The sequence below is a fragment of the Salmo salar genome, chromosome ssa11 (genome assembly GCF_905237065.1).
Source record: "Salmo salar chromosome ssa11, Ssal_v3.1, whole genome shotgun sequence".
Taxonomy (NCBI): domain Eukaryota; kingdom Metazoa; phylum Chordata; class Actinopteri; order Salmoniformes; family Salmonidae; genus Salmo; species Salmo salar.
This window is the reverse complement of record NC_059452.1, coordinates 4925892-4949492: the sequence shown is the minus strand read 5'-3', so window position 1 is coordinate 4949492 and position 23601 is coordinate 4925892. Positions and strand designations below refer to the sequence as shown.

The following is a 23601-nucleotide window of genomic DNA, read 5'->3' as shown; positions in this document are numbered from 1 at the left end:
AGGATGAGCCTGCAGGAAGGGTACCACATGAGGGAGGAGGATGTCTTCGCTGTAACACACAGCGTTGAGATTGCCTACCATGACAACAAGCTCAGTCCGATGATGCTGTGACACACCGCCCCAGACCATGACGGACCCTCCACTTCCAAATCAATCCCACTCCAGAGTACAGGCCTCGGTGTAACGCTGATTCCTTCGACGATAAACGCAAATCCGACCATCACCCCTGGTGAGACAAAACCGCGACTCGTCAGTGAAGAGCACTTTTTGCCAGTCCTGTCTGGTCCAGCGACGGTGGGTTTGTGCCCATAGGCGACGTTGTTGCCGGTGATGTCTGGTGAGGACCTGCTTTACAACAGGCCTATAAGCCCCCAGTTCAGCCTCTCTCACACTATTGCGGACAGTCTAAGCACTAATGGAGGGATTGTGCATTCCTGGTGTAACTTGGGCAGTTGTTGTTGCCATCCTGTACCTGTCCCGTAGGTGTGATGTTTGGATGTACCGATCCTGTGCAGGTGTTGTTACACATGGTCTGCCACTGCGAGGATGATCAGCTGTTCATCCTGTCTCCCTGTAGTGCTGTCTTAGGCGTCTCACAGTACGCATATTACAATTTATTGCCCTGGCCACATCTGCAGTCCTCATGCCTCCATGCAGCATGCAAAAGGCACGTTCACGCAGATGAGCAGGGATCCTGGGCATCTTTATTTTGGTGTTTTTCAGAGTCAGTAGAAAGGCCTCTTTAGTGTCCTATGTTTCCAAAACTTAATTGCCTACCATCAGTAACCTGTTAGTGTCTTAACGACCGTTCCACAGGTGCAAGTTCATTCATTGTTTATGGTTCATTGAATAAGCATGTTTAAACTTTTTACAATGAAGATCTGTGAAGTTATTTCGATTTTTACGAATTATCTTTGAAAAACAGGGTCCTGAAAAAGGGACGTTTCTTTTTTTGCTGAGTTTATATACTGAAAGTATGTTCTTAATAAGTCGCTTTGTATAAATACCTACCAAATTTCATTAGCAGTAGTGCAGTTGACGACAATGATGATGGTGACAAGAAAATAATGATGTGATGATGATAATAAAGGTATATCTCACCTGTAGACGGCTCTGTGACTCTGTTCCCTCTCCTCCCCATTAATGAAGCAGGAGAACAAGCCAAACGACTTTCCACCTGGAGGAGTCGAAAGCAAAAGAGGATTCATTTTTATTCTGAAGTACTGTTTTCAAAGTATACCGAACAGAATACACACTGTACTTACAACAATCACTTTGTTTATTTATCCCTTATTTAATAAAAGGCATCCAACAAGATTCATCTCTGGGTCCAGTATTTTTTAAAGTCTACATTGCCTTCAGAAAGTATTCATACTCCTTGACTTATTCCACATTTTGTTGTGTTACAGCCTGGATGAAACTGATGGTTTTTCTCCCCCATCTACTGATAATAACCCATAATAATGAAGTGAAAAATATTTGTAGAATGTTTTTGCAAATGTATTGAAAATGAAATGCAGAAATATATCGAATACATACACTACTGTTCAAAAGTTTGGGTCACTTAGAAATGTCCTTGTTTCTGAAAGAAAAGCATTTTTTTTGTCCATTAAAATAACATCAACATTGATCAGAAATACAGTGTAGACATTTTTAATGTTGTAAATGACTATTGTAGCTGGAAACGGCAGATGTTTTATGAAATACCTACATAGGTGTACAGAGGCCCATTATCAGCAAGCATCACTCCTAGGTTCCAATGCCACATTGTGTTAGCTCATCCAGGTTTATCATTTTAAAAGGATCATTGATCATTAGAAAACCCTTTTGCAATTATGTTAGAACAGCTGAAAAACTGTTGTTCTGATTAAAGAAGCAATAAAACTGGCCTTCTTTAGACTAGTTGAGTATCTGGAGCATCAGCGTTTGTGGGTTCTATTACAGGCTCAAAATGGCCAGAAACAAAGAACAGAAAGAAGAGTGGGAGGCACAACTTAGCAAGAGGACAAGTACATTAGAGTGTCTAGTTGGAGAAACAGATGCCTCACAAGTCTTCAACTGGCAGCTTCATTAAATCGTACCCGCAAAACACCAGTCTCAAAGTCAACAGTGAAGAGGCAACTCCAGGATGCTGGCCTTCTAGACAGAGTTGCAAAGAAAAAGCAATTCAGTTGAAGTCGTTTTTTAACCACTCCATACATTTCTTGTCAACAAACTACACTTTTGGCAAGTCGGTTAGTACATCTACTTTGTGCATGACACAAGTAATTTTTCCAGAAATTGTTTACAGACAAATTATTGAACTTATAATTCACTGTATTACAATTCCAGCGGGTACGAAGTTTACATACACTAAGTTGACTGTGCCTTTAAAAAGCTTGGAAAATTCCAGAAAATGATGTCATGGCTTTAGAAGCTTCTGATAGGCTAAATAACATAATTTGAGTCAATTGGAGGTGCACCTGTGGATTTATTTCAAGGCCTACCTTCAAACTCAGTGCCTCTTTGCTTGACATCATGGGAAAATCAAAAGAAATCAGTCAAGACCTCAGAAACAAAATTGTAGACCTCCACAAGACTGGTTCATCCTTGGGAGCAATTTCCAACGCCTGAAGGTACCATGTTCATCTGTACAGACAATAGCACGCAAGTATGAACACCATGGGACCATGCAGCCGTCATACCGCTCAGGAAGGAGACGCGTTAAGTCTCCTAGAGATGAACGTACGTTAGTGCGAAAAGTGCAAATCAATCGCAGAACAACAGCAAAGGACCTTGTGAAGATTCTGGAGGAAACAGATACAAAAGTATCTATATCCACAGTAAAATGAGTCCTATATTGACATAACCTGGAAGGCCACTCAGCAAGGAAGAAGCCACTGCTCCAAAACAGCCACAAAAAAAGCCAGACTACGGTTTGCAATGGGGACAAAGATCGTACTTTTTGGAGAAATGTCCTCTGGTCTGATGAAACAAAAATAGAACTGTTTGGCCATAATGACCATCGTTATGTTTGGAGGAGAAAGGGGGAGGATTGCAAGCCAAAAAACACCATCCCAACTGTGAAGCACGGGGGTGGCAGCATCATGTTGTGTGGGAGCTTTGCTGCAGGAGGGACTGGTGCACTTCACAAAATAGATGGCATCATGAGGAAATGAAAATTATGATATATTTAAGCAACATCTCAAGACATCAGTCAGGAAGTTAAAGCTTGGTCACAAATGGGTCTTCCAAATGGACAATGACCCCAAGTATAGTTCCGAAGTTCTGGCAAAATGGCTTAAGGCCAACAAAGTCAAGCTATTGGAGTGGCCATCACAAAGCCCTGACCTCAATCCCATTGAACATTTGTGGGCAGTACTGAAAAAGCATGTGCGAGCATGGAGGCCTACAAACCTGACTCAGTTACACCAGCTCTGTCAGGAGGTATGGGCCAACATTCACCCAACCTATTGTGGGAAGCTTGTGGAAGGCTACCCAAAACTTTTGACACAAGTTAAACAATTTAAAGGCAATGCTACCAAATACTAATTGAGTGTACGTAAACTTCTGACCCACTGGGAATTTGATGAAATAAATAAAAGCTGACATTTCACATTGTTAAAATAAAGTGGCGATCCTAACTTACCTAAGACAGGGATTGTTTACAAGGATTAAATGTCAGTTGAGTTTAAATGTATTTGGCTAAGATATATGTAAACTTCTGACTTCAACTGTATCTCAGATCTGCCAATGAAAAGAAAAAATAAAGAAGGGCAAATGAACACAAAGGAACTCTGCCCAGAAGGCCAGCATCCTGGAGATGCCTCTTCACTGTTGATGTTGAGCCTGGTGCTTTGCGGGTACTATTTAATGAAGCTGCCAGTTGAGGACTTGTGAGGCATCTGTTTCTCCAACTAGACACTCTAATGTACTTGTCCTCTTGCTCAGTTGGGCCTCCCACTCCTCTTTCTATTCTTGTTAGAGCCAGTTTGTGCTGTTCTGTGAAGGGAGTAGTACACAGCGTTGTACGAGATCTCCAGTTCCTTGGCAATTTCTTGCATGGAATAGCCTTCATTTCTCAGAACAAGAATGGACTGATGAGTTTCAGAAGAAAGGTCTTTGTTTCTGGCCATTTTGAGCCTGAAATCAAACCCACAAATGCTGATGCTCCAGATACTCAACTAGTCTAAAGGCCAGTTGTATTGCTTCTTTAATCAGAACAACAGTTTTCAGCTGTGCTAACATAATTGCAAAATGGTTTTCTAATGATCAATTAGCCTTTTAAAATGATAAACTTGGATTAGCTAACACAACGTGCCATTGGGTCACAGGAGTGACGGTTGCTGATAATGGGCCTCTGTACGCCTATGTAGATATTCCATAAAAAAATCTGCCATTTCCAGCTACAATAGTCATTTACATCATTAACAATGTCTACACTGTATTTCTGATCAATGTTGATGTTATTTTAATGGACAAAAAATGGTGCTTTTCTTTCAAAAACAAGGACATTTCTAAGTGACCCCAAACTTTTGAACGGTAGTGTAAGTCTTCACTCCCCTGAGTCAATACTTTGTAGAAGCACCAATTGCAGCTGTAAATCTTTTTGGTTAAGTCTCTAAGAGCTTTCCACACCTGGATTGTGCAATATTTGCCCATTATTCTTTTTAAAATTCTTCAAGTTGATTGTTGGTTATTGCTAGAGAGTCAAGTTTTGCCATAGAGTTTTAAGCCGATTTAATTCAAAACTGTAACTCGGCCACTCTGGTACATTCAATGGCGTCTTGGTAAGCAACTCCAGTGTAGATTTGGCTTTGTGTTTTAGGTTATTGTTTTAGGTTACTGAAAGGTGAATTTGTCTCCCAGTGTCTTTTGGAAAGCATGAAACAGGTTTTCCTCTGCTTATAGGTGTTTTCCATTTTTTTTATCCTAACAAAGTCCCTAGTCCTTGCTGATGACAAGCATACCCATAATGTGATGCAGCCACCACCGGGCTGGAAAATATGAAGAGTGGTACTCAGTGATGTGTTGTGTTGGATTTGCCCGAAACATAACGCTTTGTATTCAGAACAAAAAGTAAATTTCTTTGCCACATTTTTTCAGCATTACTTAACTGCTTTGTTGCAAACAGGGTGCATCTTTTGGAATATTTTTAGTATGTACGGACTTACTTCTTTTCACTCTATCATTTAGGTTAGTATTGTGGAGTAACTACAATGTTGTTAATCCATCCCCAGTTTTCTTCTATCACAGTCATTAAACTCTGTAACTATTTTAAAATCACCATTGGCCTCATGGTGAAATCCCAGAGCAGTTTCCATCCTCTCCAACAACTGAGTTAGGAATGATGCCTGTATCTTTGTAGTGACTGGCTGTATTGATACGTCATCCAAAGTGAAATGAATAACTTCACCATGCTCAAATGAATATTCAGTGTCTGTTTTTTACACATCTAACAATCGGATCCGTTCTTTGCGAGGCATTGAAAAACCTCCCTGAACTTTGTGGTTTAATCTGTACTTAAAATTCCCTACTCGATTGAGGGTCCCTATGGATATTTGTATGTGTAGCGTACCGAGATGAGATAGTCATTCAAAAATCATGTTAATCCCTATTATTGAACACGGATGAGTCAATGCAATTTATTTTGCAATTTGGTAAGCACATTTGTGACTGAACGGCTCAATCGGTCTCATGTAGCAACATTTGAAATTCTTTTTTTTAAATTGGGTAAAAGTAGAGACTCAGAGATACATAATGATATATCATACACTAAATTTTTGAGGAAGAATGGTAAAGTAATTCTGCTTTGAAAGTTAATAAACTTGTAAACTCACTTTTGAGACAAATGTTTTTGAATGTTTTGGAACCTACTAGAGAGCTCTCCTTTATCTACACCCATTCAGCATTGTTCGCACCCTCTTAAGCCAGCCCCACCCATCTCTTTAAGGATTCCCCTGTGAGGTCATGTGCTTAACAGTGATTAGTGTAGTAAAGATTAAGACTAAAAGTGGTAGTAGCCAACAATATGGAAAAATTCCAGGTAAACAAAAAGTTTACCTGGAATTTTATAAAATATTTTATAGATATTAGATGATGCTTACCCAGACACACTTGTCTAAATTGATGGGTCATGTGAAAGAAATGCTATAACCGCCAGCCACATCCAGTGGTGGAAAAAGTCCTAAATTGTCATACTTGATTAAAACCAGACGGCACAATTTAATTTTTTTAATTTATTTTATTGACGGATAGCCAGGGGCACACTCCAACACTCAGACATAATTTACAAACAAAGCATTTTTGCTTAGTGAGTCTGCCAGATCAGATGCAGTAGGGAAGACCAGGGATGTTCTCTTGATAAGTGTGTGAATTGGACACGTTGGGTGTTAGGGGAAATGTATGGAGTAATAGTAGATTATTTTATTTTGGAATGTAGTGAAGTAAAAGTAAAAGTTGCCAAAAATATTAATAGTAAAGTAATGTAGAGATACCCCCCCAAAAAACTTAAGTAGTACTTTAAAGAATTAATACTGAAGTACTTTATACCACTGCCCAAATGCCTTCAATACGTTAGCATACTTTATATAGTATTCCATACGTACAGTTGAAGTCGGAAGTTTACATACACTTAGGTTGGAGTCATTAAAACATGTTTTTCAACCACTCCACAAATTTCTTATTAACAAACTATAGTTTGGCAAGTTGGTTAGGACATCTACTTTGTGCATGACACAAGTCATTTTTCCAACAATTGTTTAGAGACAGATTATTTCACTTATAATTCACTGTATCACAATTCAAGTAGGTCAGAAGTTTACATACACTAAGTTGACTGTGCCTTTAAACAGCTTGGAAAATTCCAGAAAATGATTTCATGGCTTTAGAAGCGTCTGATTAGCTTCTGGCTAATTGACATAATTTGAGTCAATTGGAGGTGTACCTGTGGATGTATTTCAAGGCCTACATTCAAATACAGTGCCTCTTTGCTTGACATCATGGGAAAATCAAAAGAAATCAGTCAAGACCTCAGAATTTTTTTTTTAGACCTCCAAGTCTGGTTCATCCTTGGGAACAATTTCCAAATGCCTGAAGGTACCACGTTCATCTGTACAAACAATAGTACGCCAGTATAAATCCCATGGGACCACGCAGCCGTCAAACTGCTCAGGAAGGAGACACGCTCTGTCTCCTAGAGATGAACATACTTTGGTGCGAAAAGTGCAAATCAATCCCAGAACAACATCAAAGGACCTTGTGGCTCAGTTGGTAGAGCATGGTGTGTGCAACGCCATGGTTGTGGGTTTGATTCCCACGGGGGGCCGGTACAAAAAAAAATGCATGAAATGTATGTATTCACTGCTGTAAGTCGCTCTGGATAAGAATGTCTGCTAAATGTAAAAATGTGAAGATGCTGGAGGAAACAGGTACAAAATATGTATATCCACAGTAAAATGAGTCATATATCAACATAACCTGGAAGGCCACTCAGAAATGAAGAAGTCACTGCTCCAAAACTGACATAAAAAAGCCAGACTACGGTTTACAACCGCACATGGGGACAAAGATTGTAGTTTTTGGAGAAATGTCCTCTTGTCTGATGAAACAAAAATAGAACTGTTTGGCCATAATGACCATCATTATGTTTGGAGGAAAAAGGGGGATGCTTGCAAGCCGAAGAACACCATCCCAACTGTGAAGCACGGGGGTGGCAACATCATGTTGTGGGGGTGCTTTGCTGCAGGAGGGACTGGTGCACTTCACAAAATAGATGGCATCATGAGGTGGGAAAATGATGTGGATATATTGAAGCAACATCTCAAGACATCAGTCAGGAAGTTAAAGCTTGGTCGCAAATGCGTCTTCCAAATGGACAATGACCCCAAGCATACTTTCAACGTTGTGGCAAAATGACTTGAAAACAACAAAGTTAAGGTATTGGAGTGGCCATCGCAAAGCCCTGACCTCCATCCCATAGAACATTTGTGGGCAGAACTGAAAAGGCGTGTGCGAGCAAGGAGGCCTACAAACCTGACTCACTTACACCAGCTCTGTCAGGAGGAATGGGCCAAAATTCACCCAACTTTTTGTGGGAAGCTTGTGGAAGGCTACCCGAAATGTTTGACCCAAGTTAAACAATTTAAAGGCAATGCTACAAAATACTAATTGAGTGTATGTAAACTTCTAACCCTCTGGGAATGTGATGAAATAAATAAAAGCTTAAATAAATCATTCTCTCTACTATTATTCCGACATTTCACATTCTTAAAGTAAAGTGGCGATCCTAACTGGCCTAAGACAGGGAATTTTTACTAGGATTAAATGTCAGGAATTGTGAAAAACTGAGTTTAAATGTTTTTGGCTAAAGTATATGTAAACTTCTGACTTCAACTGTATATGCATACAATCAGGGGTAAAGTGGCTGAGTAGCAGGATAGAAAAATATAGTAGCAGCAACGTATTGCATTTGTGTAAGGAGAGAGCCTGTTTCTATCCTGACCTTGACTTTGGTGTAGGGCATGTGATGTCCATAGCCTCTTTGTCGCAAAACTCCCTGATCTTCTCAAAAAGACAAGTTTGTCCAGCTGTGTCCAGTCCAGGTGGTGCTTGTACATGCAGACCATCTATGGGAGGAAGGATGTCAGCGTTGCGCAGCTGCTGTAACCTGGTCCCGACAGTCTGCACTCTCCTTGGCGACATCATCAGGCTCCAAAGCATCAAAGCTGTAAACCACCTAAAGTGCTGGTACTGCTTGATCTGTGTACTGCCATTCTCCTTGTATGACTGGTGGAGGAGAGTCAGGTGTGTTCTCCTGATGCTGAAAGACAAATTCCAGATAAAAATATTTTAGCATTATTATACAATAGATGCGAAATGGCATTCTGAAATAACATCACTAGACACAGTTCATACACGTAATGTTAGCTAGCTAGCCAGCCATCTAACGTCAGCTGGCTAGCAAACAGCAAGCTTTAACTAGCAATACAAACCGATTGTCATAGCTAGCTAAAGTTAACCAAATAGGATCAGTGTTAGCTAGTTAGCTAGCTAACATTACGTTATAACTAGCAATGTGAAAAGGCATTCTGAGAAAACATCACTAAATTACACACACTTCATACACGTAAGTTAATGTTAGCTAGCAAGCCAGTCATCTAACGTTAGCTAGCTAACAGCAAGCTTTAATTTGGGGTCTTTTGTTTAGACATGTCACATTAACGTTAGCTAGCTAGCTAAAAAATTAACTATAAACCCAACCCATAAAGTAACATTACTAGCAATACAAACCGATCGTCATAGCTAGCTAAAGTTAACCAAATAGGTTCAATGTTAGCTAGCAAGCCAACCATCATACTTCAGCTGGCTAACGTTAGCTAACAGCAAGCTTTAACTAGCCGTACAAACCAATTGTCAAAGCTAGCTAAGTTAACCAAATAGATTCAATGTTAGCTAGCTAACATTAAGCTATAACTAGCAATGCGAAATGGCATTCTGAGAAAATATCACTAACATTACACACACGTCATACATGTAAGTTCATGTTAGCTAGCAAGCCAGCCATCTAACCTCAGCTAACAGCAAGCTTTAATTTGGGGTCTTTTGTTTAGACATGTCACGTTAACATTAGCTAGCTAAAAAATTAACTATAATCCCGATCCATAGAGTAACATTACTAGCAATACAAACCGATTGTCATTAGCTAGCTAAAGTTAACCAAATAGGTTCAATGTTAGCTAGCAAGCCAGCCATCGAACTCCAGCTGGCTAGCTAACAGCAAGCCTTAACTTGCAATGAAAACAACTTTCTGACAAAATTAGAAACCTATAATATCTGAAACTGTAGCTAGATTCTTACCCGTATACATGGATGAAAGCTTCACGGCAGACTTTAACCCCTTTTATTAAATAAAACGCCCTGTGTCGTTTCCATTTAGTTTGCACAGCTTGTTTGGCCCATTGTGTTCCAATGATTTCAAAACTCGGTCAACTTCTTCCGTGACAACACTGTTGACTGCCATTTCTTCCACATCACTGTCATCGGAAGACTCTACAATGTCTTCTTCAATGAAAATGTTTTTACCTAAATCAGGGATTTCATCATCGTCTGATTCATTTTCGGAGTCAGAGAGAGTCAACATGGCACGATCGTCCTCCAGAAAGTAGTCCATCACAACTTCTTCCCACTGACCTTTGTTGCTAGCGCCTAATAAATTCAGGGCAGCAATGTTATTGAGAGCAGTAGCAACATATTTGCAATTCTCCATGACTAACGTTATATCTTTTGAAAAACTGCAGTAGAAAGTACTTTCTACATATAACGAGCAGCTCATTTTATAGACACAAGATGCTACACCGCAGACCAATCTGAAACGTATCTCTCGGCATGTCCAGCCCACTCATTATCTCAGCCAATCATGGCTATCGGGAAGGTTCCTGACTTTTTCTTTGGCTAAACCAACTAGGCTTGTAATTTAACAACTTTATTCGTATTTGCAGATGGCATAACAGTTTGTTATTAAGGCACATGAAAGTTTACATGTTCGAGAAGGTATTTCTGCCAAAAAAACGCAATTAGATAAAAACATATTTTTTACTTTCAAACGGCTCTCCTGCGAAGTCCTGACTTGCAACATACCCCTAGTTTCTTGAATCGGGCCACATTTTTACTCCTGAACTTATTTAGGCTTGCCATAACAAAGGGGTTGAATACTTATTAACTTAAGACATGTCAGCTTTAAAAAATGTTTTAATTTAAAAGAAAATTCTACAAAGAAAATTCCACTCTGACATTTTGAGGTATTCTCTGTAGATCAGTGACACAACATCTTAATTTAATCCATTTTAAATTCAGGCTGTAACACAACAAAATGTGTAAAGGTCAAGGGGTGTGAAAACATTAGCAATATAGGGTTGTCTGTGGAAAAAATTGTAATCTGCTCCTGTATGCGGATGATACTGTTGTGTATTCTTTTGCCCCCACTGTGGACCAGGCACTCTGACCTACAGACTGCTTTTCATTGTCTTACAAAAAACACTTATTGACCTTAAATAATTATTGAATGCGGGAAAAACAAAGTACATGTTGTTTTCTAGAGCGCACAACAATGATTCTTAATATTTAAACATCTGTACCATGGATTGTGCCCACATTGATTGTGTCCCTGCTTGGGCATTTGGATAAGACAATAAGTTGTCTTTTAAAAACATATAAATAAGTTAACTAAGAAGCTGAGAAGCTGTCCTATACTATGGTGACGTCATCTACATGAATGCAGTTGGCACTTTATTTATGCTGTTAGATGCGGTTTACCAGAGCACACTTCTTTTTACCAGGAGTGACAGGTTTTCTCTATCAAAAAGTAGGCTGGGCCTCTGACGACGCATAGGTTGAAACATTGCATTCTGTTTTGCAAAAACTCCAGCATTACCTAACTCATTACTAACCTATAGAAATGTGAGATACGATACCTGGTCACAGCTGTGGCCAAGTCTTGAAATTCCTTCTGAAATTCCTTCTAAAACCAGATTTAAGTAAAACAGCTTTTAGTTTCTTTGCACCTCATTTATGGAACAATCTTCAGAATACTCCGCAATTGGATGCATTGGTGCCTTTCGGGCAAATCAGATTGTTGGTTGAGGACCTCTTCACTGAGGAATGTGATTGATTCTTATGATTTTATTCAGCATTTTCTTTGTATATTTCCTATGCTGCCTAGATTGCCTATGTGTTTGTCATTCAGCGTTCCCTTCTAAAAGAGACCTTGGTCTCAATGGGACTCCACCCTGCCTAAAAAAAATATAAATAAAATACTGTAAATAGGATTTGGGTGCATCATATTTTCGAATATACTGAAATTCAATTCATGGTGATCTCAAGGTCGTTCTGATCCAGAAAACATATAATTGTCCACAATTTCACTAATTTAGCAGAACCAGGGCTGCAGGTCAGCTGACTTTAAGGGGAAATTTACATTGGTGTGACTTGCAATATTGTTGTCATTCATACCTGATTTTCAGGCTAATTTATGCACAGAATGCAGCTGTTATTTGAAATGTAATGCTTCTCTCAATATATGACATGACCTAAGCTGGGACCTTTTGGAGTGCCAACAGAAGAAGATCATCAAAGTTAAGGCATTTTTTATATCGCTATTTCTGACTTTCCTATTCAAATACCCACTAGTACTACAGTTTTAAAAATTTTTATTGTTTTTTTTGCTAGCTAGCTTCTGTCCTCCTCTGGATAAATTGACTTCAATACATAACCTAGGAGGCTCATGGTTCTCACCCCCTTCCATAGACTTACACCGTAATTATGACAACTTCCGGAGGACATCCTCCAACCTATCAGAGCTCTTGCAGCATGCACTGACATGTTGTTCACCCAATCGAAGAATCAGAGAATGAATCTAGTACTGAAAGCATAAGCTACAGCTTAAATGTGGTGAGTAGTTGACTCAAAGAGAGAGAAAGACAATAGTTGAACAGTTTTGAACAAATTCATGTATTCCAGAATGAAGGGAGTAGAGAGAGAGAGAGCTAGCTATATTTCCTAATATAATTTTTTTCACTTTCACTTACTTAGCTAGAGTCTAAACGCAGCTAGCTAATTAAGCCTACTCAAACACCCGGGTCAAACAGAGAAGGATGCTATATTAGATAGCTGGCTATGGCTATCCAACACTGGAACGCTTACAAGTCAAGGTAAGCTTTTGGTTTTATAGATTTTTTTGCCACCGGGGCCCGCTGGTGTAACTGCTAAACTGCTTGCTGCTGATTGTACACTGTACTGTATGATTGTAGCGGGTTTACTAACATGTTAGGTCTAGTAGCTATGTTGACTATGATGTGACAACTTTATAGGCTGTGAAAAAAGATATCTCTAGCTTAAACTGAAGGATTTTAATGGAGATTTGTTTTATTATGTTACTTAGATTGACACACGAGTGAGTCAATAAACTCTTAAGGATTAAAATGTTGTAACTTTTGATGGCGTCATCGGGTAAAACTTTTGAACTTTATATTTGTTTCTACAAAACGTAGAAATGTGCCGTTTTCACGAATGTTGACACTGGTATTATGCTGGAGATAATGAAAATGAGGTTGAAAAATTATGGAGTTGCGCTTTAAGCCTAACGTAAGAAACTGCAGTGTCTGAACACAAGATGGTGTCCTTGTGGTTCACTGGTGGTACCTACTGAAGGATCGTGACTGTCCATTCATGAAGATGTTGAGGAACCTCTTAGAGAAGTGCAGGTTCGCCTCTGGGTTAGAGTCCTCTGACAGACAGGCAGTGGCTTCTCTCCTCACCATTCCCACTCTCGCTCTCTCCTCCTCCTCCTCGTCCTCTTTCTCTTCTTCCTCTTCCTCCTCATACTCCTCCCCTATGGCCGACTCATACGGAGACGAGACGCAGTTGTCATAGACGGTCGCAGAGTCGCTGTCGTCACTGTAACATTGGTAACACTGCTGCAGACTCACCAGTTCGAGCTGTGCGTGCTCGTCCACAACGAGTGTGTACTTCACAGAGTCGTAAGACAGACCACTTGCATCCGAGCTCATCAAAGTCCTCGGGGGGGCACCACAGCCGCCACGTCCCAAATACCACCTGCCTCCCACATCCCTTACCCTCTTATCCTCAGCCTCACCCTCTCCCCCAAATGTCTCATCCTCGGCATCTACATACTCCACCCCTGCCCCTGCCCTCACCACCGCCCCTGCTCCTCCTTCCCTCAGGCTGAGGTTCAGGGCTAAGGCTGGGGGTTCCTTGGGGGAGGCGGTAGAGGGAGGGGTGAGGAGAGCCTCCACACAGGAGGTGTAGGAGGGAGGGGGCACATACACCTCAACCTCCTCACAAATGGAGGGGTTGGTCCGGTCGGGCAGAGGCTGGTAAGGGGGCGGGCCCTCGGTGTCAGAGCTGATTGACATGCGTCCATGCTCTGGCTGCTGGGACAGGAATGGGCTGTCCTGCTCGGAACGGTGCACGGGAGTCAGATAGATCTCCTCGGTGGGTTCTAGGCATACGTCTGTGTGATAGCGAATCTTCTCTCTGTGTGTCCCCCCCTCGCCCTTCCCTGGGGGGCCCAGAGGTGCGGGTGTGTCATTTTGGGGATGCGGGGGTGCTGGGGGCTTCTCCTGCAGTTTGGAGCGTGTCCCCGCTGTGGAACTGTGGGTGTGTCCAAAGGTGTGTTTGTGTCTGCAGGGAGCGTCAGTGGATGTGCCCCGGTCCTTGGTCTGCGTCCCGCCTCCATGCTGCAGCATGTCCGCGTCGCTCAGACAGGTGTGCTCATGGGGAGAGGTCAGCCCACCTTGGGGAGAGACACAGACCCGAACATACGCAGACACACAGACATTCATACAAGACACAGGCATACAGACATGCAGGTGCACAGACAGACACAAGCAAACATGCAGACATACATACACAGACACACATGTACACATTAACATAGAAAATACACAAACACACACAGGGGCACATAGCACATAGTTAAAAACCCAGATGGAAACATGTGCAGCAGTTCACATACAGTACACATAGACAACACACACACAACAACAACATACAGATCAACAGCAACATGCACAGACAAACACACACAATATCTGAAATGTCTAGTTGGTTAGGTAACACTGGGATCCATGCTAATTCCCCATTACTCATCATATTCAGTGGGCAACAAATAGAATGTGATTGACCTAGTATGTCATAATCCACTGTCAAAAACCATTAGAGCCTTGCAGGGATACTAGCTATTCACCATGCTGTCACTGCTATCAGAGGACACTAATACACACTTTGAGAGCAATGTATAAAAAGCTTTTCATAAATTCATTTATAATTACAACCATTACTAATGATTGGGGGTGGGAAGCAATGGACAGAGACAGATATTGTCATTATAAGGAGACAAATGCTTCCCAGAGTGTATGTAGTTGGCCAATATAGATTATTTTACCAGGAAGTGCCATAGGAATGGAGAAATATATTTTCAAGAGATATCTGATCAAGAAAACTGCAATATAAAGCACTAAAATAAATTGGGACTAGTGGGCCTAAAGCAGATACGGTTATATATTAGAGAGACAGATGTAACTTCAAAATAATGGTTTATGTGTACTAGCCCTATGTGTTTCAAGAATAAAAAGTAAACCATTTTCTATTTCATTCTGTTATCCTTTCTTTCCATACACATTTAGTGACAGCTAGGCTAATAGAAGCTTAAAGGTTGTGCAGCATCGGTCATCTTTTTAACATCTGAATCGGCGGTGCTAGTCTATAACTCAACACACTCTCTGCTAGTTTTACATATAGATCAGAGAGGCCATTCTATGACCTGTAGTAGCCCTGGGCTGCTAGCCACAGCAGACTGTTCAATATGGCTAGCCTAGACTACACTGGCATTGTCATTGTCACTGACGCTAATGAGCCACTGAAATTCATCCAAAAAGATTTTGGACAACGTTACAATGGATAATAGAAAATATGTATATAGTTTTAGTGGCAGTAGTTGATTCTGCAGTCACTGCTGTGTTGCCTAATTATATCTACTAAATCATCAACCCCCTAAAAGACTAAACTGGTGGTATGAGCCAGCAGTCTCCTGTAAAGCAGCTCACCTGATTTGAGGGGGGAGGATGAGCGCGAGACCTTCTCCTGCCAGCTGTACTTCTTACCAAATGAGTTGTTGTTTAATGTATCCTGAGAGGGGAAAAGAGAGATCAAATTCAAGAGAGAATGGTAAAAAAAGACGGAGAGATGAAATGAGAGAGAATGACAGAAAAAAAGTGGGAGAGATTTGGATGCACAAAGTCAATGTGCACAATCTCTTTCTCTCTCTCTCACTAACTCTCTTTCATACACACAAAGCTTTTATTCTGTTGAATGACCAGGGATTATTTTGTCTTGTCTGCGCTCAGTGGTGTGCATTTAAAGGGACCCGTAGTCCCTTTTCAAAGCTTGTGAAACACACCCACACTCACAGAGGGGGGATTGTTTTTAGAAGCCTGGGGGCTGATACTGTAGGATGGGAGCCAAACATATGTTTGTCACACCCTGATCAGTTTCACCTGTCCTCATTATTGTCTCCACCCTCTCAAGGTGTTGTTTGTTTTCCCCAGCGTATTTATCCCTGTGTGTCCTGTCTCTCTGTGCCAGTTTGTCCTGTATGTTTTCAAGTCAACCAGCGGTTTTCCCGTTCTCCTGCTTTTTGCAGTCTCCTTTTTCTAGTCCTCCAGATTTTGACCTTTGCCTGTTTCTGGACTTTGTACCCGCCTACCTGACCATTCTGCCTGCCTTGACCACGAGCCTGTCTGCCACTCTGTACCTGCTGGACTCTGATCTGGTTTTGGCCTTTTTGCCCATCCATGACCATTCTCTTGCCTACCCTTTGGATTAATAAACATTGTAAGACTCCAACCATCTGCCTGCTGTGTCTGCATTTGGGTCTCGCCTTGTGCCTTGATAGTACGAACTGGCCATGACAGACCCAGCAGACTTGGACCAGCTCTGCCACGCTGTCTCCCTGCAGGGAGCCACCATTGGGAGACATCAGGAGTTGCTACAGGGCCTTTTGGAAGGGCGCAGTTCCTTGACGGAACGCCACAACCATGGGTTAAAGGCTATTATGGAGAAAATCAGGGAGTTGGTTCAGACTGTCTGCCACCTCTGAAAAACCCCAATCACCCAGTAATTTTTTCCCATATCTGTGGTGAGTTGGTACAGCCTATCCCGACTCCCAGTGAACCCCACTTACCTCCTCCATTGCTATATTCAGAGAATCCTGGTGTCTGCCGGGGTTTTCTACACCAGTGCTCGCTTATTTTTGAGCTACATCCATCTTTGTTTTCTTCAGACCGATCGAAGATAGCGTATATAATTAGGCTAATGTTGGGAAGGGCGCTCTACTGGGCTACGGCAGTTTGGGAACAACAATCTGCCATTTGCGTGCATTTGGAGGAATTCATGGTAGAGGTGAGAAGTTTTTGAGTCTCCGGTATCCGGGAGAAAGGCGGCCAGCAAACTGCTTGACTTACGTCAAAACTCCCGTAGTATGGCAGACTACGAGGTGGACTTTCGCACGTTGGCTGCCGAGAATGCCTGGAATCAGGAGTCTCTTTTTGATACTTTTCTGCACGGATTATCTGAGGAGGTTAAGGATGAGCTAGCTGCTCGGGATCTGCCGGTGGGCCTCGACTCCCTTATCACCTTAACCATTCAAATTGATGGACGCCTAAGGGACCGCAAGTGTGAGAGGAGGTCTGGTCTCAGGCACACTCGTGCACCCGATTTATGGCGCGATTACTTCATATGGAATCCGGAAGTTTAAAAAGGCAGCTCTTCCGAAAGGAGTCGAAGCCACCCGAGCTCTCTCGTGAATCTACCACGGGTGAGTTGAATACTCCTGAGCCTATGCAGTTGGGAAGAACTACGCTATCAGTTTGGGAGTGCTCATGGAGGATGAATAATAACTGTTGACTGCAGTGTGGAGGGGCAGGACATTTTTATAGCTACCAGCCCTATTAGGAAACCCTTGTCTCTAGTGGGTACCAGTACTATGGTGAGTCAGACTGGGAGTTCAATAATTCCCATCACCCGCACACCCCTTTTTGCTCTTGTGCTTTGGGGAGACCAATCTCAGTCTCTCCAAGTGCTCATTGACTGGGGCTGATGAAAATCTTATGGATGCCACGATAGCTTCGGAGCTTGGTATTTCCACTCAGCCTCTCTCTGTGCCCATGGATGCTAGGGCACTGGACGGCCGCTCTATAGGGGAAGTCACCCATAGTACTGTGCCTGTTCAATTACGGGTTTCTAGTAACCACAGTGAGACAATACAGTTCCTCCTCATTACCTCTCCCCATGTTCCTGTGGTTTTGGGATTTTCCTGTCTTCAAAAGCACTATCCGATGATTGATTGGAACACAAGCTCCATCCTGGGTTGGAGCCCATTTTGCCATTCCCACTGCCTTCAAGCAGCACAGCCTTCCTCAAGTCATCTGCCTCAGGATGTTAGCAAGACTGTGGATGTCTCTGCTATCCCCACAGAATACCATGACCTCCTGGAAGTGTTCAGTAACGCACGTGCTACTTCTCTTCCCCCGCACCGTCCTTATGATTGTGCCATTGATCTTCTCCCAGGCACTACACCACCTCCGGGTTGATTTGTATTCTCTGTCTGGACCAGAGACCAAAGCTATGGAGGAGTACATATAGGAGTCTCTGGCCACTGGGGCCGTCCGTCCGTCTGCATCTCCTGCCGGCGCAGGGTTTTTCTTTGTGGAGAAGGACAAGACCCTGCGTCCGTGCATTGACTTCTGGGTACTTAATGACATTACTGTCAAGAATCGTTACCCCCTACCCCTCCTCGGCATTTGAACCTCTCCAGGGGGCCACCATATTTTCCAAGTTGGACCTTCGAAATGCCTACCACCTGGTTCAGATATTCGAGGGGGATGAGTGGAAGACAGCCTTCAACACAGCCAGTGGACATTATGAGTACCAGGTAATGCCATTTGGACTCACCAACGCCCCCACTGTTTTCAAGGCTTTGGTTAATGATGTGCTTCGGGACATGCTAAACCGGTTTGTGTTTGTGTACCTTCGAGACATCCTGTTTTTTTTCCCGATCTGCACAGGTCCTTCAGCGCCTCCTGGAGAACCAACTGTTACTGAAAGCCAAGACATGTGACTTCCGCCACTCTACAATCTCCTTTCTGGGATATGTCATTGCTGAGGGCAATGTTCAGATGGATCCTGGAAAGGTGAAAGCAGTGGTGGATTGGCCTCAACCAATGTCCACGGTGCAGTTGCAACGGTTTCTTGGGTTTGCAAACTTCTACTGCCGTTTCATTCGGGACCACAGCACCCTGGCGGCCCCCCTCTTGGCACTCACCTCCCTCAAGGTACCATTCAAATTGTCTCTAGCTGTCGACAAAACCTTTGTGGACCTGAAGCATCAGTTCACAATTGCACCCATCCTCTTCAATCCGGATCCCTAGCGTCAATTTGTGGTGGAAGTGGATGCTTCGGATGTTGGAGTGGGGGCCATCCTGTCCCAGCGATCTGCCCCGGACCAGAAGCTTCATAGCTATGTCTTCCATTCCCATCGTCTCAATCCTGCTGAAAGGAACTACAATGTGGGCAACCGAGAACTCCTGGCGGTGAAGATGGTGTTGGAAGAGTGGAGGCACGGGCTGGAAGGAGCAGAACAGCCATTCATGGTCTGGACCGACCACAAAAACCTGGAATATCTCCGTACAGCCAAGCGTCTCAACTCCAGGCAGGCCCGGTGGGCCCTCCTGTTCACCAGATTTAACCTCACCATCTCCTACACCCCAGGGTCAAAGAATGTGAAGGCTGACGTCCTCTCCTGCCTATACAGTTCCACTGCCACACCCTCAACCTCTGAAACCATTCTCCCTACCACATGCCTTGCTGCCAATGTGGATTGGGGTATTGAGAAACTGGTCTGTGAGGCACAACGCTCCTAGCCTGGACCTGAAGGGGGCCTGGCTAACCGGCTGTTTGTCTCTAATCCAGTCCTTGCCTGGTCCTGGAATAGGCTCATTCCTCCTGGCTGACCTGTCATCCAGGGTCCTGTCATAGAGTAGCCTGCCTTCAACAATGTTCCTGGTGGCCCACAATGGTCCCTGACGTCTCTGCTTTCACCGCACACTGTGTGTGCTCAAAACAAGACTCCACGGCGAGCTCCTTCTGGCCTCCTCCAGCCACTATCGGTTCCTCATCGTCCCTGGTCTTATATTTTTGGAATTTATCACTGGGCTCCCTCCGTCTGATGGCAACACTGTCATTCTGATGGTAGTTGACCGGTTCTCTAAGGCCGCCCATTTCATCACTCTCCCCACACTACCTTCTGCCAAGGACCATGTACTCCCGGTAGACATGGTCTCCGATCGGGGTTCTCGTCTCAGTTCTGAAAGGCATTCTGCACCCTTATCGGCAAGCCTGTCATCCGGATTCCATCCCCAAACTAACGGTCAGTCGGAGCGAGCCAACCAAGACCTGGAGATCACCTTAAGGTGCTTGGTCTCAACCAACCCCACTACCTGGAGCCATCAACTGGTCTGGGTGGAGTATGCCCGGAACACCCTTCCCAGTTCTGCCACAGGACTCACCCCACGGAGCACTCGAAAGTGGAATCAGCCTCCACTCTTCCCTGAACAAGAGCAGGTCAGCGTACCCTCGACCCATGTTTGTCCACTGCTGTCGACATACCTGGAGAAGAAACAGGGCGGCTACTCTCAAGACTAACTCCAGGTATCATCGACAAGCGGACCGTCGCTGGACCCCAGCTCCCCGCTACCGCATTGGGCAGAGTGTATGGCTGTCCACACGGGACCTGCCCCTTTGGGTAGAGTCCCGCAAACTGTCCCCTTGTTTCATTGGTCCTTTTCCCATCTCCAGAGTCCTGAGTTCCACTGCTGTCCATCTTGTTTTACCCCGTACCCTCTGTATTCACCCTACCTTCCATGTGTCTAAGATTAAGCCTGTGTCTCTCTGTTCTTTGTCTTCTGTTCCTAGTCCCACCCTCTCTCCCCGTGTCATTGATGGTCATCCGGCCTACATGGTAAAATGTCTCCTGGGTGTTCGAGCAGGGTTTCCAGTACCTGGTTGACTGGGAGCGTTACGGCCCAGAGGAGAGGTGCTGGGTTCCCACTAGAGACATCCTGGATCCAGCCCTCATCACCGACTTCCACCGCTGACACCCTGGTCAACCAGGTATGCGCCCAGGTAGGATGCCAGGTGGCGTCCCTTAAGGAGGGGTACTGCCACACCCTGATCCGTTTCACCTGTCCTCGTTATTGTCTCCACCCCCTCCAGGTGTCGCTTGTTTTCCCCAGTGTATTTATCCCTGTCTCTCTGTGCCAGTTCGTCTTGTATGTTTCCAAGTCGACCAGCGTTTTTCCTGTTCTCCTGCCTTTTGCATTCTCCTTTTCCTAGTCCTCCCAGTTTTTACCCTTGCCTATTTCTGGACTTTGTACTGCCTGCCTGACCATTTTGCCTGCCTTGACCATGAGCCTGTCTGCCACTCTGTTCCTCCTGGACTCTGATCTGGCTTTTAATAAACATTGTAAGACTCCAACCATCTGCCTCCTGTGTCTGAATTTGGGTCTCACCTTGTGCCTTGATAATGTTTACATTGCCAAAGCCAGTGAAATAGATAAACAAAAGTAAGTAATCAAAAATAAACATTACTCACAAAAGTTCCAAAAGAATAGACATTTCAAATGTCACATTATGGATATATACAGAAATATTATTGGAATCTGTGTGTAGCCGGACATGTAGGATGCCTGACAATAGTGAAGGTGAACAGGTGTGGTCATGGGTCAGGTGATTGAGAGGAATGGAGGAGGCTGAGTGTAACATCGGGAAGCAAGTTCAAGGAGGGAATAATTTAATAAATAAATGAAAACAAATGAAATGAAAACGCACAGACATGAAACAGAAACAATGACGACTGGGTAAGGAACCAAAGGGAGTGATATATATACATATATATATATATATATATATATATATATATATATATATATATATATATATATAGGGCAGGTAATCAAGGAGGTGTTGGAGTCCAGGTGAATGTCATAATGCATGTAACGATGGTGACCGGTGTGCGTCATAACGAGCAGTCTGATGACCTAGAGGCCAGAGAGGGAGCACATGTGACAGTACCCCCCTCCCCGACATGCAGCTCTAGCCGCAGGACGCCGACCAAGATGATGATCAGGAGCAGACCGTCACCTCTGCTAAGGTGCGGGAACCTGTCGATCCAGCTGAGGCGCGGGACCATGGCGACCTAGAGCGCCGGAGAGAGAGCCTACGTGACAGCACTCCCCCCCCCCAGTGTGTTTGGCTCCAGCCGCAGGACACTAACCACAGGGACGATCCCGGGGATCAGGAGAAGACCGGTCGCCTCCGCTAAGGCACAGAAACCTGACAAACCGGATGAGGCGTGAGAGCCTGATGAAACCTCCCAGGTTGCCTCGGTCGAGGCATGGGAGCCTGTCGAACCCAGCTGAGGCATGGGAGCCTGTCGAACCCAGCTGAGGCATAGGAGCCTGTCGAACTCAGCTGAGGCATAGGAGCCTGTCGAACCCAGCTGAGGCATGGGAGCCTGTCGAACCCAGCTGAGGCATGGGAGCCTGTGGAAGCCTGTCGAACCAGCTGAGGCAGGGGAACCCGTCGAACCCGCCGAGTCAAGGGAATCTGACAAACCGACTGAGGCCTCCCAGGTAGCTCCAGTTCTGACACCCGGACCCAACATCACCTCCAAAACAAAAATAAAAAACAATCCCTTCCAGTGCATCCTGGGATATCAGCTGGCCCTGGCCCCGTGGACCCCGAGCCAGACCGAAGCCCCTGCGGGGGATGAGTGGTTCCGGCGCAGAGGAAGTTTTGAATGCTGCCCACATGATGCTCCAGCAGAAATAAAACAAAAATTTAAAACTCCTTGCACACAGAATACTCAGCTGGTGATTACTGAGTAGGAGCAAGTGGACCGTCACCGCAGTGAGGCTCCCATGTTCCATCCTGGTCATCGCGTCTGGCGCTCCACCAAGGAACCTCCTGCTCCGCCTGTCTTGCCGGAAGCTGAGCCCCCAGTTTGTGGGGCCCTTCAAGGTCCTCTGGAGAGTCAACAAAGTAACATATCGGTTACAACTCCCACCAACTACTGGATCTCACCTTCTTTTCATGTTTCCCTCCTAGGTCCCTATTGGACTCCCAACGTCCTGGGGGTCGGCTTCAGTACCTGGTGGACTGGGAGGGGCATGGTCCAGAGGAGCACTGTTGTGTCCTGGTGGCCGACATCTTGGACCCCAACATCATCCGGGATTTCAATCTCCTCGCCCTCAGGGCCATACTCCTGGCCGGCGTCGTCCTGGAGCTGCGAGTCAGGATGGGTGGGTACTGTCACGCGTACTCCTGCTCCCCATCTGAGGCGCTCAACATTGCCGGTCTACTAACTTCTGGTCCGGGCGCCATCATTATGTGCACCTGCTCCCTATCATTATGCACACCTGGTCCTCATCATCGTCACCTTGATTACTCTCCCTTTATTTAGCCCTCAGTAGCCTCAGTCATCAGGCAGTATTGGTGTTGTTCATGTTTAGTACGCTTCTCCTGTTTTGTTTATCTAACTTGTTCATGTTTATTAAACTCACTGTCTGCACCTGCTTCCTGACTCCAAGCGTATACGTTAAATCAATAACGAAATCTGAAAATACATTCAGTAACATAATAAGAATATGAATTTATATTTTGGAGTAGGTGCAAGATAAAAAATGTACAGCTTGAGTTGGAGGTCTAACTGGTGTCTACAAGTGGCCACACACCTCTCCAAACGTGCACAGTTCCTAAGTAATTTAAATGCACTTTTATAACAAAGAAATATACTTTTTTTTGCTCTCCTAGCTTTACCATTGAGGATCTGAAGCAAGTACACATGTATTGTTTTTTGTTTGGAACACAGTCCTGCATTCCCACTATCATACATTCCAAAAATGTTCCATTGTAGTCTGGGTCAGGTGGGCATCATTTGACAGGTTGTTATATTGCCAACAAGTTAAAATATACGATTTTATAGTGTTG

The 23601-nt window shown here is 44.0% G+C and overlaps 1 protein-coding gene across 1 annotated transcript in view; it reads right to left on the bottom strand.

The window, feature by feature from the left end:
• The window catches only part of LOC106561900 (C-Jun-amino-terminal kinase-interacting protein 1), a 117923-nt gene that overhangs the window by 25691 nt on the left and 68631 nt on the right, over positions 1-23601 (bottom strand). Inside the window, exons 4-6 of the mRNA XM_014126231.2 lie at positions 15603-15684; positions 13181-14290; positions 1102-1177 (exon numbers count right to left, since the gene is read on the bottom strand). Coding sequence (XP_013981706.2) covers positions 1102-1177; positions 13181-14290; positions 15603-15684 — 1268 coding nt within the window. The remainder of the gene's footprint in view (positions 1-1101; positions 1178-13180; positions 14291-15602; positions 15685-23601) is intronic.